At 47.4% G+C, this 16,671-nt stretch overlaps 1 protein-coding gene across 2 annotated transcripts in view; it reads right to left on the bottom strand.

Moving 5' to 3' along the window:
- The window catches only part of SPRING1 (SREBF pathway regulator in golgi 1), an 89,348-nt gene that overhangs the window by 56,047 nt on the left and 16,630 nt on the right, over window positions 1-16,671 (bottom strand). The window contains exon 5 of one of the 2 annotated variants that reach the window (XM_044244200.1): window positions 14,901-16,653. The exons of the other annotated variant lie outside the window; for it this stretch is intronic. Within the exon in view, the coding sequence (XP_044100135.1) occupies window positions 16,618-16,653 (36 nt within the window). The 3' untranslated portion in view covers window positions 14,901-16,617. Of the gene's footprint in view, window positions 1-14,900; window positions 16,654-16,671 lie in introns of those variants that run through there. 2 annotated transcript variants of the gene reach the window in all.

Here is a 16,671-nt window from a genome sequence, read left to right as displayed (position 1 = left end):
CATCTCCAGGTTCTCCATGCCACCAACAAGGTTTCCGTGACTCAGCACTCTAAGCCAAAACACAAGAGCCAACAGACACATATGGGGAAGAAAACCTCCTCCATACTTCACAGCAGACTCAAGCCATGACATGTTGTCGGCAAAAGGTGGGTGAGAGCCTAAGAAAAAGTGCAAACTACCTTCATTTTAAGTCACAGCAAGCCTAATGCCACTGCATCACAGTTTGAGGGACTACATGGAAGAGATGTAGAGGCTGGGTCTGAATCCCACTTCCCCATTCCCTGTCCTTAGCTTGGCAGCTGCCTCTCCCATAATGAAAGCTTTTTATTTTTTAAAAAGGGAATTTGAATTTACTCCCCATTATAAAACTGAGAATTAGGAAATGTCAAAACCAACAGAATCTTTCTCCCTTTTTATTTCCTTTTCATAAGAAGAGCAGGATGAGTCCTCCTTTTTTTTTTTTAAAAGACTTTATTTATTTATTTATTTATTTGACAGACAGAGATCACAAGTAGGCAGAGAGAGAGAGGAGGAAGCAGGCTTCCCAGGAGCAGAGAGCCCGATGCAGGGCTCGATCCCAGGACCCTGAGATCATGATCTGAGCGGAAGGCAAAGGCTTTAACCCACTGAGCCACCCAGGCACCCAGGAGTCCTTCTGCAATTTCTCCTAAACCTTTCTCCCTCCCAGGCCCCACCCCCAGTCTGAAAATTCCATGCTGAGAATTCATTCCCCTCTACTGGGGGAGGCCTCTTCCAAACGCAGGAAGCATAATAATCACCAACAGAATCAACTTCATCTGTCCTGAGTCCTGAAGTGGCTGAGGGCAGGACCACTGTGACTTGTTTCCGGGATGGCAGAGATGTTTCTAGATGCCCTCTTATACATATTTTTCTCCCTGCCTTGGTGGCACATTTGCCTCTATCCAACAGAGTTTATGTGGAGTAGCCTGAAGGGTCCTTATTCATCCAGGACAAAGTTGAGGGTGTTGGAAAAACTCTGATGCTGGCCACATTCCCAGCATCACCCCTGTTAGGAGGCCACTCTGCAAATCGATCCCTTGCAGAATGCGTTGGTGAAGGCAGGGCTGGGAAAAACCTGTAGCGAGAAATGCCCCATCATTCCATCATTTCAAAGTAAGATAGAGGATGGTGCACATGGCCCACAAACCCACAGATCACCATTTGCAGGATCCAGATCTTGCAGGGTAGAACAGAACGGACACATAATGTAGGAAGGGCCACCTAAGTGAGATAACCACAGATTCCTGCAATGGACCAAGCTTTCAGTTCAGTCCAAACCCCTCAGTTCATATTTTGAACCCACTCGGCTACACTGCCCATTAGAAGATTCCAAAGGCAAGAGGACTTAGTGGAAAGCCCTTTCACTAGCCTGAAAACCACAGAATCATAACCATAGCAGCTCAGGGTTGGGAGACGAAATGAGTATTTGTTGAACATGGTGTTTACAAGAAACTTTAGATACACTGTAATCATAATCTATCCCCTCCACCCCCCAAAAAATATGAGGAAGATATTACCATGTTTCTTTTGCAAAGAAGGAAACCAAGCTTCACAGTGACTTTTAGCACAAAATCATGCTACTAGACAGGAACAGGACTGGGGTTTGAGCCTGGGTCTACCCGGTGAGCCCAGCTCTCCATGAGAGATTCCTCTTCCTCTGTGAGGGTCCCCAGTACAAACAATCCCCAAACTTCCTCATGCACTAGGCCTATGCTAAGCTTTATTGCACACATTTTAAAAGCAGCTTTATTGGGATATAGTATGTTATAAAATGCAAACCCATTTCAAGTGGTATTCTGAGTGCATTCAGAGCTACACAACCGTTCCCACAATCAGCTTGAGAATATTTCATCACCTCAAAGAAACCCCATAACCTTAGCAGTCAATCCTCACCCCCTTTCCCTCCAGCCCCTGGTAACCACAAACCTGCCTCCTGTCTCTACAGATTGGCTTCCTCCAGGCATGTCATATAAATGCAGTCGTACAACATACGGCCTTTTCGTGGCCGGCTTCTTTGTAGCATCATGTTCTGGAGGTTCACCCATGTTACAGCGTTGGTGTACCTCCCTTTTGGGGGCTGAACAGTGTTCCACTGGGGGCTAGACCATATTCTGTGTATCCATTCTTCTACTGATGAGTGTCTGGGTTGTTCCCAGTTCCTGGCTATTGTGAATAGCGCTGAAATGAATATGGGTGTGCAGGCTTCTCTGCACATTGTTTTTTTTTTTTTTTTTTTTTTTTTAACAAATCACATTTTTATACTCCCCTTATTAAAGGCTGAAAGACAAATGATAAACATGTGCCCTCTCACTGAACATTATATATATTTATTGAAATAATTGCAGCATTTAGGACAGGAGAAGCAGCTAGGTGTGCTGAAAAGGAGTCAGGAGTTGGGATGAGGAAGCTTTTTTTCCCCATTCATTCAACAAGTACTTATTAAAATAGAGTATACAATACTATACTAAGTACTAATGATTTCACGCCCTGGCCATTGCACAATTCTTTTTCTTTCTTTCTTTCTTTATTTATCTATTTATTTGCAGGGGGTGGCAGGTAGAGGGAGAGAGAATCTTAAGCAGGTAAGAGGACTCCATGCCCAGCGTCGAGCCTGATGTGGGGCTCGATCTCATGATCCTGAGATCATGAGCTGAGCTGAAAATCTAGAGTTGGACACTGAACCGACTGAGCCCCCAGGAGTCCCTTTATCATTCATTTTAGAAAATCAGTTTGTGGGCGCCTGGGTGGCTTAGTGGGTTAAGCATCTGCCTTTGGCTCAGGTCATGATCTCAGGGTCCTGGGATCAAGCCCCATACTGGGCTCTCTACTCAGCAGGGAGCCTGCTTCTCCCCCTTCTCTCTCTGCCTGCCTCTCTGCCTACTTGTGATCTCTGCCTGTCAAATAAATAAATAAAATCTTTTTTAAAAAAATCTGTTTGTTGCTCATGCAGTTCTTCATCTTTACAGGGCCCCATTGTTCTAATCTTCAAAGTGGGGGGCAACAGGCCTGGGAGAGCCTGCAGAAGAAAGTATCATGACACACTGAAGAGAATTCTGGAGCGTCGGAGACTCAACAAACACAACAATGACATTACCCGTACGGTACAAAAATGGTTCCTATTCATCTCCCTTTCCTCACCTGGGCTACATACAGTATTTACATATTTACTTTTTTTTTTTTTTAAGATTTTATTTATTTATTTGTCAGAGACAGAGGGAGAGAGAGCAAGCAAGCACAGGCAGACAAAGAGGCAGGCAGAGGCAGAGGGAGAAGCAGGCTCCCTGCCAAGCAAGGAGCCCGACGTGGGACTCGATCCCAGGACTCTGGGATCATGACCTGAGCCGAAGGCAGCTGCTCAACCAACTGGGCCACCCAGGCGTCCCCATATTTACGTTTTTCACGCACCAGGCAACGCCCATGAAAAAAGAACTGCGCGAGCTTCCTTGCCTTGTAAAAACAGATTCCGTTTTAGCAAGGGGTTTAATATTTAGACACTAGCTCACAAGGCAGGTAGCCCTTCAAAGCAACAGGAGTAGGCAGGCCAGCGTGAAAAGAATTCGCCAGTGGTCCTTGACCATCTGTGTTAAGACCCTTCTTCCCAGTCCTGGCATCGCACTTGCCCATCTCTGCCAGCAGATGGCGACGTGGTCCTGCAAGGGTGCCTTAGTGCAACCTTCAGCAATGACCTGAGGATGGGACACCTTAAGCTGTGCCCCTGGAGACTTTGTTCCTTGCCAACGACTCTGCAGAGGTCTGAGCGCAGCTGGACACATTCGTGGGGGAGACAAACAGCAAGTGGAACAATGAAATGTTTATAAAGTATACAGGATGGGACAAAATGTGGTCCGTGGGCTAACTGCACCCAACCACAGGTACGACATCCGTGGCGAGGAGGGGGCATTTAAAACACATAACTTCATACAAGTGAGAATCAAATAATTATCCCCTTAGGTTGCATCTATTCCAAGGAGTATGATCATGCATTAAAAATCAAGTGGCATTTTAGATATGACACCAAAAGCACAAGCAATGAAAGTTAAATTGAACTTCATCAAACTTACACTTCTGTGCTTCAAAGAACACCATCAAGAGAATGAAATGACAAGCCAAAGAGCAGGAAAAATATTTGCAAATCTTATATCTGATAAGGGACTTAACATCAAGAATATATTTAAAAAAACCCTATCGACTCAACAATAAAAAAAAACACCCATTTTAGAGATGGGAGGATGAAGACACTCATCTCTCCAAAGATGATACATGCATTAGTCATCAGGGATGTGCAAGTCAAAACCACAGTGGGACACCGTTTTATAATCACTGGATGGCTATAATCAATAAGATAAATAAAGCCAGGAGCTGGAGAGGATGTAGAGAAATGAAATCCCAGTACAATGCTGGTGGGAATGCAAAATGGTTCAACTCCCTTGGAAAACAATCCAGTAGAGTTCCTCAAAAGGTGAAACACAGAGCTCCCCAATGACCCAGAAATTCCAGTCCTATAGCCAAGGGAACTGAAAACATGTGTCCACATGAAACTTACACATAAATGCTCTTAGCAGCCTCATGCCTAAGGGCCAAAAAGTGGAGAAAACCCAAACATCCCTCAACTGAAGAATGGACAGGCGAATATGGTCTTCCTATACAATGGAATATTATTTAGAAATAATAATTTTTTAAAAAGATTTTATTTATTTATTTGACAGACAGAGATCACAAGAGGCAGAGAGGTGGGGGTGGGGGGAGGGGGGAAAGCAGGCTCCCTGCTGAGCACGGAGCCCAATGAGGAGCTCAATCCCAGGACCCTGGGATCAAGACCTGAGCTGAAGGCAGAGGCTTTGACCCACTGAGCCACCCAGGCACCCCTAGCAATTGAATGAAGTTAACACATGCTACAACACAGGTAAACTCTGAAAATACACTGAGCGAAAGAAGCTAGTTTAAAAAGACCGCATACATGATTCTATTTATGTGGAACTTCTAGAATGGGTCAATCCATAGAGACAGAAGGCAGACGAAATGCTGGCAGAGGCTGGAGGGAGAAAAAATGGGGAGTGACTATGGAGTTTCTTTCTGGGGTGATAAAAATGTCTAAAATTAATTGTGATGGGTGCATAAGCCTGTGAAAAACCAAAATCATCGAATTGTACACTTTAAGGTGGTGAATTGTATGGTAAGTAAATTATGTCCCAGTAAAATTGTTACAAAAAAGCAACGAAGTAGCAGACTAACAAAAAAAACCATTCCTGCTACACTGGTAAGTAGAAAAAAAGAAAAACAAACAAACAAAACAAGGCTGCTGGGTTGTACAACCCAGAGGCGGGGGACAACATTCTTTGTCACCAGGGGAATGACACGCCTTGGAGTTATGAAATGAAATGTGGGGTTTCACCCATCCCCACGGAGCCTGGTTACCTAACTCCACAGCCAGCCTGGCAAGCACACCACTTTCTCTGCTTGGTCATCTCCAACTTCAAAGCCCCATTCAAGAGCCATTCATTTGGCTACAAACTAATAAAATGAAATAGCATCCCAATTTTCCTTTTTGTTAAATATATTAAGTGTGTGTGTGTAGGAAAACAGATACACACCAAAGAAAAGTGAAAGACTTGTGAAAGCTTTTATTCTCTTTTTCTACCGCCCTGATTTTCTATAATGCAGTATACTACTTCGTGGTTAAAAAAAAAAATCACATAAACTTGGGGCGCCTGGGTAACTCAGATGGTTAACCGTCCGATTCCTATTTTTGGCTCAGGTCATGATCTCAGGGTCGTAAGATTGAGCCCCTGGTCAGGCTCCATTGCTGGGCCTGGAGCCTCCTTAAGATTCTCTCTCTCCCCTTCTCCCTAGCCCCGTCCCCTCTCCCCCTTCCCTTCCCACTCATGTTCTGTCTTTCTAAAAAGAAAAAGAAAAAAACTACCAAATTTTTTAAAAGTATGTATTTATAAACACGGCATTCTCCTCTGTAAGGCTGCCCTGCCCACCTCACCACAGAGCAGCACTTCCTCTATCCCCTCATTTATGATCCTGAATGGCAGATAGCGACATTAACTGCCCATCTCTCACAACTGATTATATTATCTGAAAGCAGAGAATATTTCTTTTTTTTTTTTTTTTTTTTTTTTTTGCGGGGTAGGAGGCTTTATTTCACTGAAGGAGTGGGAGGGAGAACCTGGACAGAGGGCAGCAGGCGGTGTGGGTGGGGACTGACACTTGGACAGGGACTGGGTTGGGGAAGGGCTGCCCCCAGGCCTGTTGGGAAGGAGAAACTGAGGCTGGCCTCTATTGAGACCTAACCCAGAGGGATGGGGGTGGGGATGGGAATTGGGTCTGGAGGAATGAGGGCCCCCTCCCTCTGGGCTGGACATGGAGCCCGGGCCCTGCCTCACTTTCCTCCTATAGGGCCATAGTCCCTCCTGTCTCACTGGGGCCATGTGGCCCTCACACCTCACTGCTCCCGCCCCAGAGGAGGGGGCTGGATCAGATAGGGCAGTGGACAGGGAGCCTGGGGAAGTTAGGGAGCGCAGGGTGGGGTCCATGGTGTGCAAGGGGGTGGTGGCCACCTGGGTGGTCAGTTCCTGGCAGCGATGACCACGGAGAGAGCCACACCCCCCAGGGCAACAGCAGTCGCCCCAAACAGCCACTTCCAGGGGATGGACCAGGCACCCTTGCCAGGACACTTGGCAGGCAGCTGGCTGGGGTTCCCCAGCATTTTCCGGTACAGGGCGGTCTCTGTGCTCCTCTGGGCTGCATGCGTCTTCACCAGTTTTGAAAGCTCAAGCAGAGAATATTTCTAATCATCATTCTACCCAACATCCAAAAATGCCTGGTTTGGGTATGCTTGCTACACAATGTATCTAAGTACCAGTCAGTATCCTCTGTCTCACACCCTACAAAAATCTCATTTTAGACTTTGCACTGAGGAAATGCTTTGCCTTACTTATATCTTCAATGCTTTGCATTAACATGAGGGATTATTTCTCATTTTGCCCTTGCTGCCAGGAAACTCAACTGCATCAACTGCGTTGTTCAACTGCGTGTCTGCATTCTATTTTAATATGGTCCCAATTTTACTTCTATTTTATTTATCAGTACTATATATAGACATGCATTTTCTCAAATCCTTTTAGAAAATAAACAAGCTGTACAACCACAGATCTGTGAATGAAGTGTGAATAAATACGTGGTGTCTGTGTGCTTCAAGCATCAAAGATTTTCCTTAAAAACCCAAAATGACACTTTGTCCTAAAGGTAAACCAACCCATAAGGATGCTCAGGTACTACAGTCTGCAAACCAGAGGCTCAGGGTCCACTCGAGTTCACAAGTCCGAAGGCCATCCTGCGGTTCTGGGGTCTCACCAGCACCCACCAGGTGCCAAGAAAATACCTGTAGGATGGTTGGCTGGGGCCGGCACTCCGGGGTCAGCACCATTCAAAGGGTGACAAGTTGGACCCAGGCTTTCACCCCATGGCACTGGTGACATCGGGGCCCTGTGCTGTGCATTGGAGGATGCTGGCCTCTAATGCATGTTGGGAGCCCCTCCATACACACACCTGTGAGCCTCAGAAAGGTCTTCAGACATTGGCACTGACCTCTGGGCAGGGGGTGGGGGGCAAAATTCCCTTCTGGTTCAACACCACTGGTTTCAGCCACCAGTCTGCAGTCCTGGAGACCACCGACTAGTATCCCAGAACACCAGGGCTAGAAGGATCCTCGTGCATGATGCCATGTTCCCCCTCTCCAAAGGGGCATTCAGGCCCAGGAAGGAGGAGACACGAGCAGCCAGAACTCTGGTGGTGCAGCCGGGTCTTCCCCTGCCCCGAGCTGCCCTATGGTTCTGCCTGTTAATGCAGCACTCACTTCCTTCAAGGGCTAGATCTATCAGCTTGGGCAACCAAAACAAAGCACCACAGACTGGAGGTGGGAAGGGCAGGGGGTGCCTCAAACAACAGAAATGTACTTTCTCACTGCTCTGGAGGCCAGAAGTCTGGGATCAAGGCGTGGAGGGGCGGGGGCTTGGTTCCTCCTGCAGCCTTTTTCTCCTTGGCTCGTAGATGGCCACCTTCTTGCACCACTGGTCTCTCTTTTTATAAGGACACCAGTCCTATTAGATTAGAACCCACTGTAACAGCCTCATTTTCACTTAATCACCTCTTTGAAGGCCTTCTCTCCAAATATGGTTACACTCTGAGGGATTTCTGCATATGAATTATTGAGGTGTATTCAGCCAATACAAGGACTCTGTTCTGTGGATATTAAGACCCAGCCCTCTCTGAAAGGACATGTTCTCCTTCCAATACAGTCTTCAAAAACCCTTCCTGGCAGGGACCAGCAGCAGAAAGGTGAAACATTTTTGTTTAAATCAAGAATGATCCAATCCTGAGGCCAAAGTGCACATGTCAGAGCAAATGTAAAGCAGTCCTCCCCAGCACCTGCTCCCCACTTCAGTGCTCAGACCCAGTGCAGCATTTACTGTATCACAGGGGCTAAAAGTCTATATTCAATTGGGATGCCTGGGTGACTCGGTCGGTTAAGCCACTACCTTCGGCCTGGGTCATGATCCCAGGGTCCTGGGATCAAGTCCCACATAGGGTTTCTTGCTCGTCAGGGAGCCTGCTTCTCTCTCTGCCTCTGCCTGCCACTCTGCCTGCTTGTGTGCTCTCTGACAAATAAATAAAATCTTAAAAAAAAAAAAAAAAAAGTCCTCATTGAAGATCAAGAAAGATCTGGGTTCAATCACTGTCTTGGTTTAAACCACCCGGACAACGTGCCCTTATGCACAGTATTTAATCTTTGGGTTCATTTCCTTTTAAAATGGGAGCAAACCTAACTACCTACCTACCTCACAGAAGTGGTTGTTAGGATTAAATAAGAGGCCGTTAGCCCCGGAAATGATTAGAAGAAGGTTGCTGTTATCACAATGTGCCAAGGTCATGTGCTGCCCACCAGGCCTGTGTGCGCCTTGCAGAGACCTGCAGTTGGCACGCAGCTCCAGCATCTCACGGTGTAGCCTCGAGCAAAACTTAACAGTGCATCAGGGACTTCCTCTGTAAAATGGAGACGAGAAAGAACACCTGCCTCAGAAGATGGGGCGGATGCAAAACAGCACACGGTGAGTGCTTCCCGAGTGCTGTCCTTGTCTACGTCAGGACGGCTAAGAGACCTATCTCCTTCTCCACTCCGTGAACGGGTTAGCGTGGGCACCAGCAGGAGACCAAAGGCTGCTTGCCCAGGGCCCTGTGCACGAAATGGACGGGACCCCAGAAAGAGCCCCGATGTACCCTCGGCGGCAGATGGTTCTCCATCAACAGAAAGAGCTTCATTGTTTTAGGGAGAGGGAGTCCATGTGGGCACAGGTCCCACAGTCGCTTGGCAAGGAGTGTGCAGAGACAGAAAACCTATGGAGTTGGTGCCACCAAGTGGCACAGAGAGCAACTGTTCGTGTCGGTGCTACCAGCACCTCGTTCTCTCCTCTCCATCTCTCTTCCTTCCAGCTCTCCGTCCTCTCTCGCCCTCTGCCTCCTTCCCCTCTGGAAATGGCGCCCACGAGCACCGAGCATCGAGCATCCGTTTAACTAGGCAGCTGTCCTTGGGGGTCTGCAAAGGCTGCAGACAAGAGACAGGGCTTTGAGATCACATCGGACTCAACTCCACAGTTCCTGCCTGCGCTAAATCAGGTCAATGAGCTTATTTGTGTCAAATAAATGAGCCCAGCCGACTGCTAAGCTGCTGCAGGACTATTTATCTCAGGCCTCCACGTTGGCACCGAGCAGGCTGCAGGCAAAGCACAGGAGGAGTGTGCATGTCAGGGACTGAGCTGCTAGAGCCGCCACGAAATGCTGCCCTGGGGGAAGAACTCCAGAAACTGAGGTCAGCACAGGAGGGGGACCCCAGGCCTGAGCCATGGAGAGGGTGCCCAGTGGGCTCCAGTGCCCACGGAGTGCATGAGAGTACTTTGAAGGTACCCTCATGAGAGTACTACAGAGTAATCTTTGAAAACGGAAGTCCCTCATGCCCTCCGAAACCATCACGTCGCTGGACACTCGTCAGAGCTGGCTTCGGGGACACGTGGGCTGCCCTGAGCTCAGACCATCCTTCCTCCAAACCGGACGTTAAGTAAGACGATCCAGGCGTCCTGCCCAAACTTTCAATATATTTCCGCCCTTCATTTCTGTATCTAATTACACGCTACTCCGAATGGCATGCTTAGGAGATCTGGAGCAGGCTTTTCCTCATTCTTCTCTCAGCCCTCCAGAAAGTGGCAGTTGGGGGCGCCTGGGTGGCTCAGTCAGCTGTGCGTCCAACTCTTGATCTCGGCTCAGGCCTTGATCTCAGGGTCGTGAGTTTGACCCTTGTGTTGGGGGCTCCACGCTGGCTGTGGAACCTACTTCACAACGATAAGAAAAGCAAGTAGAAGTCGGCCCTGACAGGCTTTGTCCCCAGCATGCTTAGTGCAGGCTGAGTCTGGCCAAGGTGGACACCTAGAATTTGTGAAGAACAGAAAGACTTCTTTCCCCACCGTGTGGACATCAGACAGGGAAAGGGGATGCGGAAATGCAGAGCCCCCCCCGTGTGCCACCATGAAGGGGTTCGCCTCTGACCTGGCTTTCAGAGGCCAGGTGATACAAGCAAAATTGTGTTACTTTTCTACTCCTTAAGTGAATTAGCTACAATTGGCTTATATCAATCTAACAGGGATTTTTTATTTAAAAATAATATCTCGGGGCGCCTGGGTGGCTCAGTGGGCCAGTGGCTCAGTGGGTGGCCCCAGGGTCCTGGGATCGAGCCCCGCATCAGGCTCTCTGCTCAGCGGGAAGCCTGCTTCCCTCTCTGTCTCTGCCTGCCTCTCTGCCTACTTGTGATCTCTGTCTGTCAAATAAATAAATAAAATCTTAAAAAAAAAAATAAAAAAAATAAAAATAATATCTACAGGATTCTACTTGATTTGCATACAAACATTAAATACACGTTTATGTACAAAATATAGGCAAATTTTACATCAAAATTGATATGGTTCTCTTTGGGGCCGAGGAGTCTGATTTGGCACAATCTCTTTGTAATTTCCTACATTTCAAAATGCAGTTTCCTACCTTTTAAGGTTTCTGCCTTGTAATCACACAAGAAATGAAAGGAAAACCTTTTACTGAGGAATGACTGTAGAAGCCCTTCTTAGGAATTCTGGGATGCTCCGGGTGTCTCAGGTTAAGCGCACCTGAATAATTTAGCACTGTATTAAGGTATGACTACATAGCACAGCCCTGTGTGTCCCTGCCAAAAGGCAGCTGTTTTTATGATGGAAAACACAACAGCTGCTTTCACAGGTGCGGAGCAGCAATCCGTGATAAGTTGGTCCCCGCAGAGAAGAATATAGTGTCTATTTAAAATCTGAAGAGGAAGAGGCAGAAAACGGTTAGCCCCAGTTGAAATCTTCGAGAGAGAAAGGTGAAGCCCTGGTTTGAGGAAAGCGGGCTTCGGATGGCTGGTGTCTGCTGCCCCTGGGAAGATCACAGCCCGGGACCAAGCTGCTGGGAGGCACACGCGGCGGCATCTCTGGCGGGTCATGGAAATCAATTTCCAAATCTGCGAGAGACCTTAGCAAGCTCCCTCTGTGCCAAACGAGGAGACCAAAGCCAGAAGAGGGGACTTTACTCGAGGCCACGCATGCCTGTGCTCTTGTTCATTAGGAGGCTCCTCAGCTGCCTCCTGCTGCTGCTGTGAGGCTCACACGCACACCCTTAGCAATAAGGACGTGTGGCCAAGAGTCTGAAATCTAGAATTTCACCGAGCGTCAACACTACCTTCTCTCATTTAGCCAACACCACTTCTTTGTGAAAACCTGGATGCAAGCTGGCTGGAGCTGGCCTACTGTACCCTCATAAAAAATGAATGAAGGAAGGAAGTCCGAATGTGGGTGGGAGGAGGGGGTAACTGGGTGACGGGCATTAAAGAGGGTACGTGATGTGATGAGCACTGGGCATTACACATAACTGATGAATTACAGAACACGAAACTAATGATTAGTCAACTGTATGTTGGCTAATTGAATTTAAATAAAAACAAAGAAAGAAGTCCAAAGACCAAGGGGCTATTTACCCTATCAACAGCTTTGAAAGTGCCCGTTCATAAACAATGCATTTCTAGCAGTCCTGTGTTCTGGTCCCTCTAGGTCCGGTAAAGCAGTTCTGAAAAACAAGAAAACTGGACACCTGTTCAAGTATTTAATTCCCTGCTTTGTCTTTTGGCTGTAACCAGCCAGTTGTTTTGTTTATTATAATATTAAAGGCTGTCCTCTTATTTTTAGAATACCCAGCAGTTCAGCTCTTATCGTCAGACACGAATTGAGTTGTACGTACAACATAACTGAAGAGGTCCCACTGGGACAGGAGCGGTCCCCACTCCCAGGACGCTGCCAGGGCCCCTGGTTCCTCTGTCTGTGAAAGCGGACTGCAGAGGAAGCCGGCAGATGCGTGACTGACTAAGACCAGGGACAGCAGCACCCAAAGCTGTACCCACAGCCTGATAACACCCTATCCAAGACAAATCTACACAGAAAGGCCCACAATTCAAGACAGGAACAAGGCACAGTCAGGAAAGCACCTGCATAGGAAAGAACTCTCATAATCCACTGGTTTCTCTTTTTAAAAAAATTACTATTATATACCAGTGTGGCACCTTTTGATAGCAGTCATTTCCCATCTCTCTCTCCCCCAGACTCACTCCATGCAGAGAGCTGCTGCTGCTGGGGCGGCAGACACCAGAAGAGCAAATCTGTCATTGCGGGGAGGGGGAGGGGGCTGTTGGTAAACTTCCAGGTCATTCTGCAGCCAGGAGGGCGTCTGCTCTGGGATCACGTTAGTGTGCTAAGGACAGTGTGGCAGAGTAATAATGCCATTCCTGGAGGCAGCACTCTCTCGGAGAGACCTGCGAGGAAGCAGCAGGTCCCCAGGGACTGCAGGATAATTGAATCAGCAGCACTCCTGCGCGGCTGAAAGCAAGGGTAGGGAAATAATAAAGTCAGCTCGCAGCTCCTGGTAGCTCTTCTGTTCAACCTATGGGGGAAATGTGACCCAAGGCTCGGGCCTCCACCTGGGCCCTGCTGACGATCTGGAGCCAGGTCATCCTGTCGTGAGGGCTGCCCTGTGCACCAAAGGATGTTTAGCAATGTCCCTGGCCTCGGCCCACAAGATGCGCCACCCTCCTCCAGTTGTGACAAAAATGTCTCTAGACATTGCCGAAGGTCTCCTGGGGACAAAATTGCCTCCTTCCAATGCTCTAGGTCAACTGGAAAAGTCAGTTTGTTCACATATAAGCTACTTGCTTTGGAGTAATGTTTTAAAGACACTAAGAAAAAGAGAGACAGTTTGGCCAAGAATCTGAATGATAAATGGCTAATCAGAACATGGAAGAATTCAACTCAGCAGCAATTAAATAAACACAAATGAAAACACTGAGATCCATCGGCAGAGTTAACAAAAGATGGTGGGCAGGTTCTCAGGGGGCATGGCAAAAGACACTTCCACACTCTTCAGGTGAGAGCAAAAACTGGTGAAAACAGTTATCAGATAAATATAGAACCATGCTTGGTAAAAGCATATCATCAATGCAGTTTGTAGTAGCAAAAAAAAAAAAAAAAAAAAAAGCAAAGTGTCCTCAGCAGGGGATTAATAACAGTATTGTAACCCATGAAATCTGACATTTTAATGTGGTCATTAAAATTATCATATGCCTATATGTAACATAGAAGGATGTCCATTACACAATTGTTTTCAAGAGGAAAAAGTGCTCTCCTTTCTGCCTGGAAAGTCATGAGGAAAGAGAAAAATACAGGCCTGATCTTTGAGTTGTGGGACTTTAGGTTATTATTACTTTCATCTTTACATATTCCTGAATTATCTGGAATTTTTCACCTTTAGCATGAGTTCTTTAAAAAACAGTCATAAAAATAATACTAAGTTTTGTATTTGCCACCCTTCCAGGTGAGCGACCCAGTAGCCCCGGTGTGGTCACTACCTGACAGTGCTCCCCCACTGGGCTGCAGACACCAGACCTCGTGCTGAGCACGGGGCTTCACTCCTGCGGACGCCTCACAACCCATGTGATCCCACGTTACAGATGAAGGGCCCGGCACTCAGAAGAGAAGACTGCCCACAGCCACGCTGTTCGAAAGTAGTTACTCACTCTGAGTCAGAATTCTCTGCTGCCTTCGAAGGAATAACCAAGACCAAATAAGCAACATCTCTGCATGTTTACAATTTGTCTGAAAATCTCAAAGATGAGAGAGTTTTGCTTGGGAGTTTTGCAGACTGTGCTCCCTGTCCCCATAGCTCCTTTGCAGACACACCAACTGAGGCACTTCCCAGAGGCCCTGAGTTGGCTTTCAGGAGCACACTGACAGCTGAAAACCCTGCTCTAAAATCCTATCCCCCACTTTCCAAGAGCTGCCAAGCTTGCCCTTCCACGACAGTCCCGTATCACCAGGCCTAGGGCCACCCTGAGTCGCAGGCCCAGTGGAGGCATGTCCCCCCCCCCCGCGTACCTGCCCACCTAAAACCTCTTGCATATACTCTGCTGTTTCTTTCCCTGTTAGGACAGATCTTTACCACTGCAGCCACAAGCAAGGCAATTGAGATTCAGAATTGGGGGAAATGCTTTGAACTACCCTCTTACCTTTGGTCCCACTCAGTATTTAACTTTTTCCTTCGGTCTCTTCTTTGATTTTTCCTTAAAATCCCAACATTTATCACACACACTGCTAAACTCTGGGCACGCAAAAACAACACAAGGTCCCTAATTCTAGAAAAACTCAGTTGAGGAAACCAGAAACCCAGAGAGTGCAGAGCAGGGAGGGGTTCTGGGCTGGAAGGCTGGGGAGGCCAAGTGATGGTCCAGGTCCGTCAGTGGCTTTATTGTATAGTCTGCAGCATTGTGAGTTTCCAGAAACAGTGAACATGCCTCTAAATAGACTTAAGTAAAAAAGAACAACAACAAAAACCACAAACACAAAGATATTCCAGGGCCAGATGAAAATGACTTTTGAATTACCGACCCAATTTGGCTATTGATGCCACCTCTCCTCTCTTTTGGCCTGGACAACTGAAATCCATATGACCTTGGTATGGGGCAGGGAGACGGGGGAGCAGTCGGATGATCACGTATGAGTCAGCAGTGGGGCTGGCAAGAGACAGTGGAAAAGGACAGCAGAACTGAAGCCGGAGATGAAGTTCTTGCTTTGGTTCTGTCGTTAAATCTCAGTGGGGACTCTGGGAAGTCACTTCACTTCCCACTACTTCCTCATCTACAACGTGGGAATAAAGGTAAGCTAAAACTGTAGATACTATTTGTGAAAGCACTGAAAATGCAGAACATGCTCGTCAATAATTCAAGCACGAAGTGAAGAGGCAGGAGTTAGTCTTTGATATAAAGCCATTTTCACATTAAGTCTCTGTTACACTGTTCAAAAGTTAAATGAGTTCCAAGAGGAGGCTGATAACAGTGACAACCCACATGGGACAGACATACACCAGACTGAATTACCAAAAAGAATGAGATGGTAAAACATCCAGACATGCACATTTCTTTCACATACAAAGTTTGATTTAGCACCATGAATGCATCTAGAATCCAAAAAGTCCGATGCAAACTAAATAGATGTTGGGGGAAAAAAACATTAAAAAACAATCGCCAGACAGGTCTCAGAGAAAGCTTATTTAGAGTGACACACCACTTTGGGAAGAGATGTAGAACTAACAGGAGAAAGTTAAGGGCAATTACTGCTCCATATTGCAGAAACATAATGGAAGGCAAACATGGTCCAAAGGAAAAACCCTACTGAAAAAAAAAACGTCAAAAGTGGATTGGAAAACTACTGCCCTGCTCCAAGGTCAACAGCTTAAACAATCAAAAAAGGAAAAAGACCTTGCCCAATCCCGGGGGTTATTGAGAGGCTCACTCCAGGAAAGAGTTACGTGCCCAGGTCTCCTGAGAGCAAAGAGCCATACTATTTGAGGCGCAGGGTGTCTTGAGAGGGGGACCAAATACTCTGGACGTGGAGCCCGTGAGATTCAGTGTCAAACTAGAAACCCAGAGGGCGCCTCAAGCACGCGGACCAGCAACCAGCATGCCCGGCCTTCACAGACTCGCCCCCGAGGCACCAGTAACTCTCGCACAGCACCTTCACAGAAACCTGTGTTTTCTTCTTTGCAAATCATCAAGAAACTGAAGGTCTGAACCTGTTACATATCTGGAAGCTGAAAGCAGTGAAGGATGACTGCTTACAGCCAGCTTCTAGATGTATCTTCACCTAGGAATCCCCTTAACACCAGTTTTCCATGACAGGAGAGGAGAGAGGGCTGCCGGCGGTGTTCCCGAAGCCCCCAGCGCACCACACACAGCTGAGCAGCCTGCGATGACGGCAACAGCGGCGCGGGACATCAGAACAAAATCCTGCAGAAGAGCGAGCTGGAGTTTCTGGTTCCAACGGTGCTCACGCACAGGTATGTGAGCAGATTCAAATGCCACTACGGGAAAAGCTGAGGGCGTCTGCAGGGAAGCCGGCATGGGGAAGAGTGGCTCTGAGCTGGTGACAAATTGAGATGTCAGGATACAGTGTCCAGGGCCCACTCCTGAAGGTGCTGTTGAAACAAAACCCA

The sequence above is a fragment of the Neovison vison genome, chromosome 3 (genome assembly GCF_020171115.1).
Source record: "Neovison vison isolate M4711 chromosome 3, ASM_NN_V1, whole genome shotgun sequence".
NCBI classification, from domain to species: Eukaryota; Metazoa; Chordata; class Mammalia; order Carnivora; family Mustelidae; genus Neogale; species Neogale vison.
This window is presented reverse-complemented; position numbering and strand designations above follow the sequence as displayed.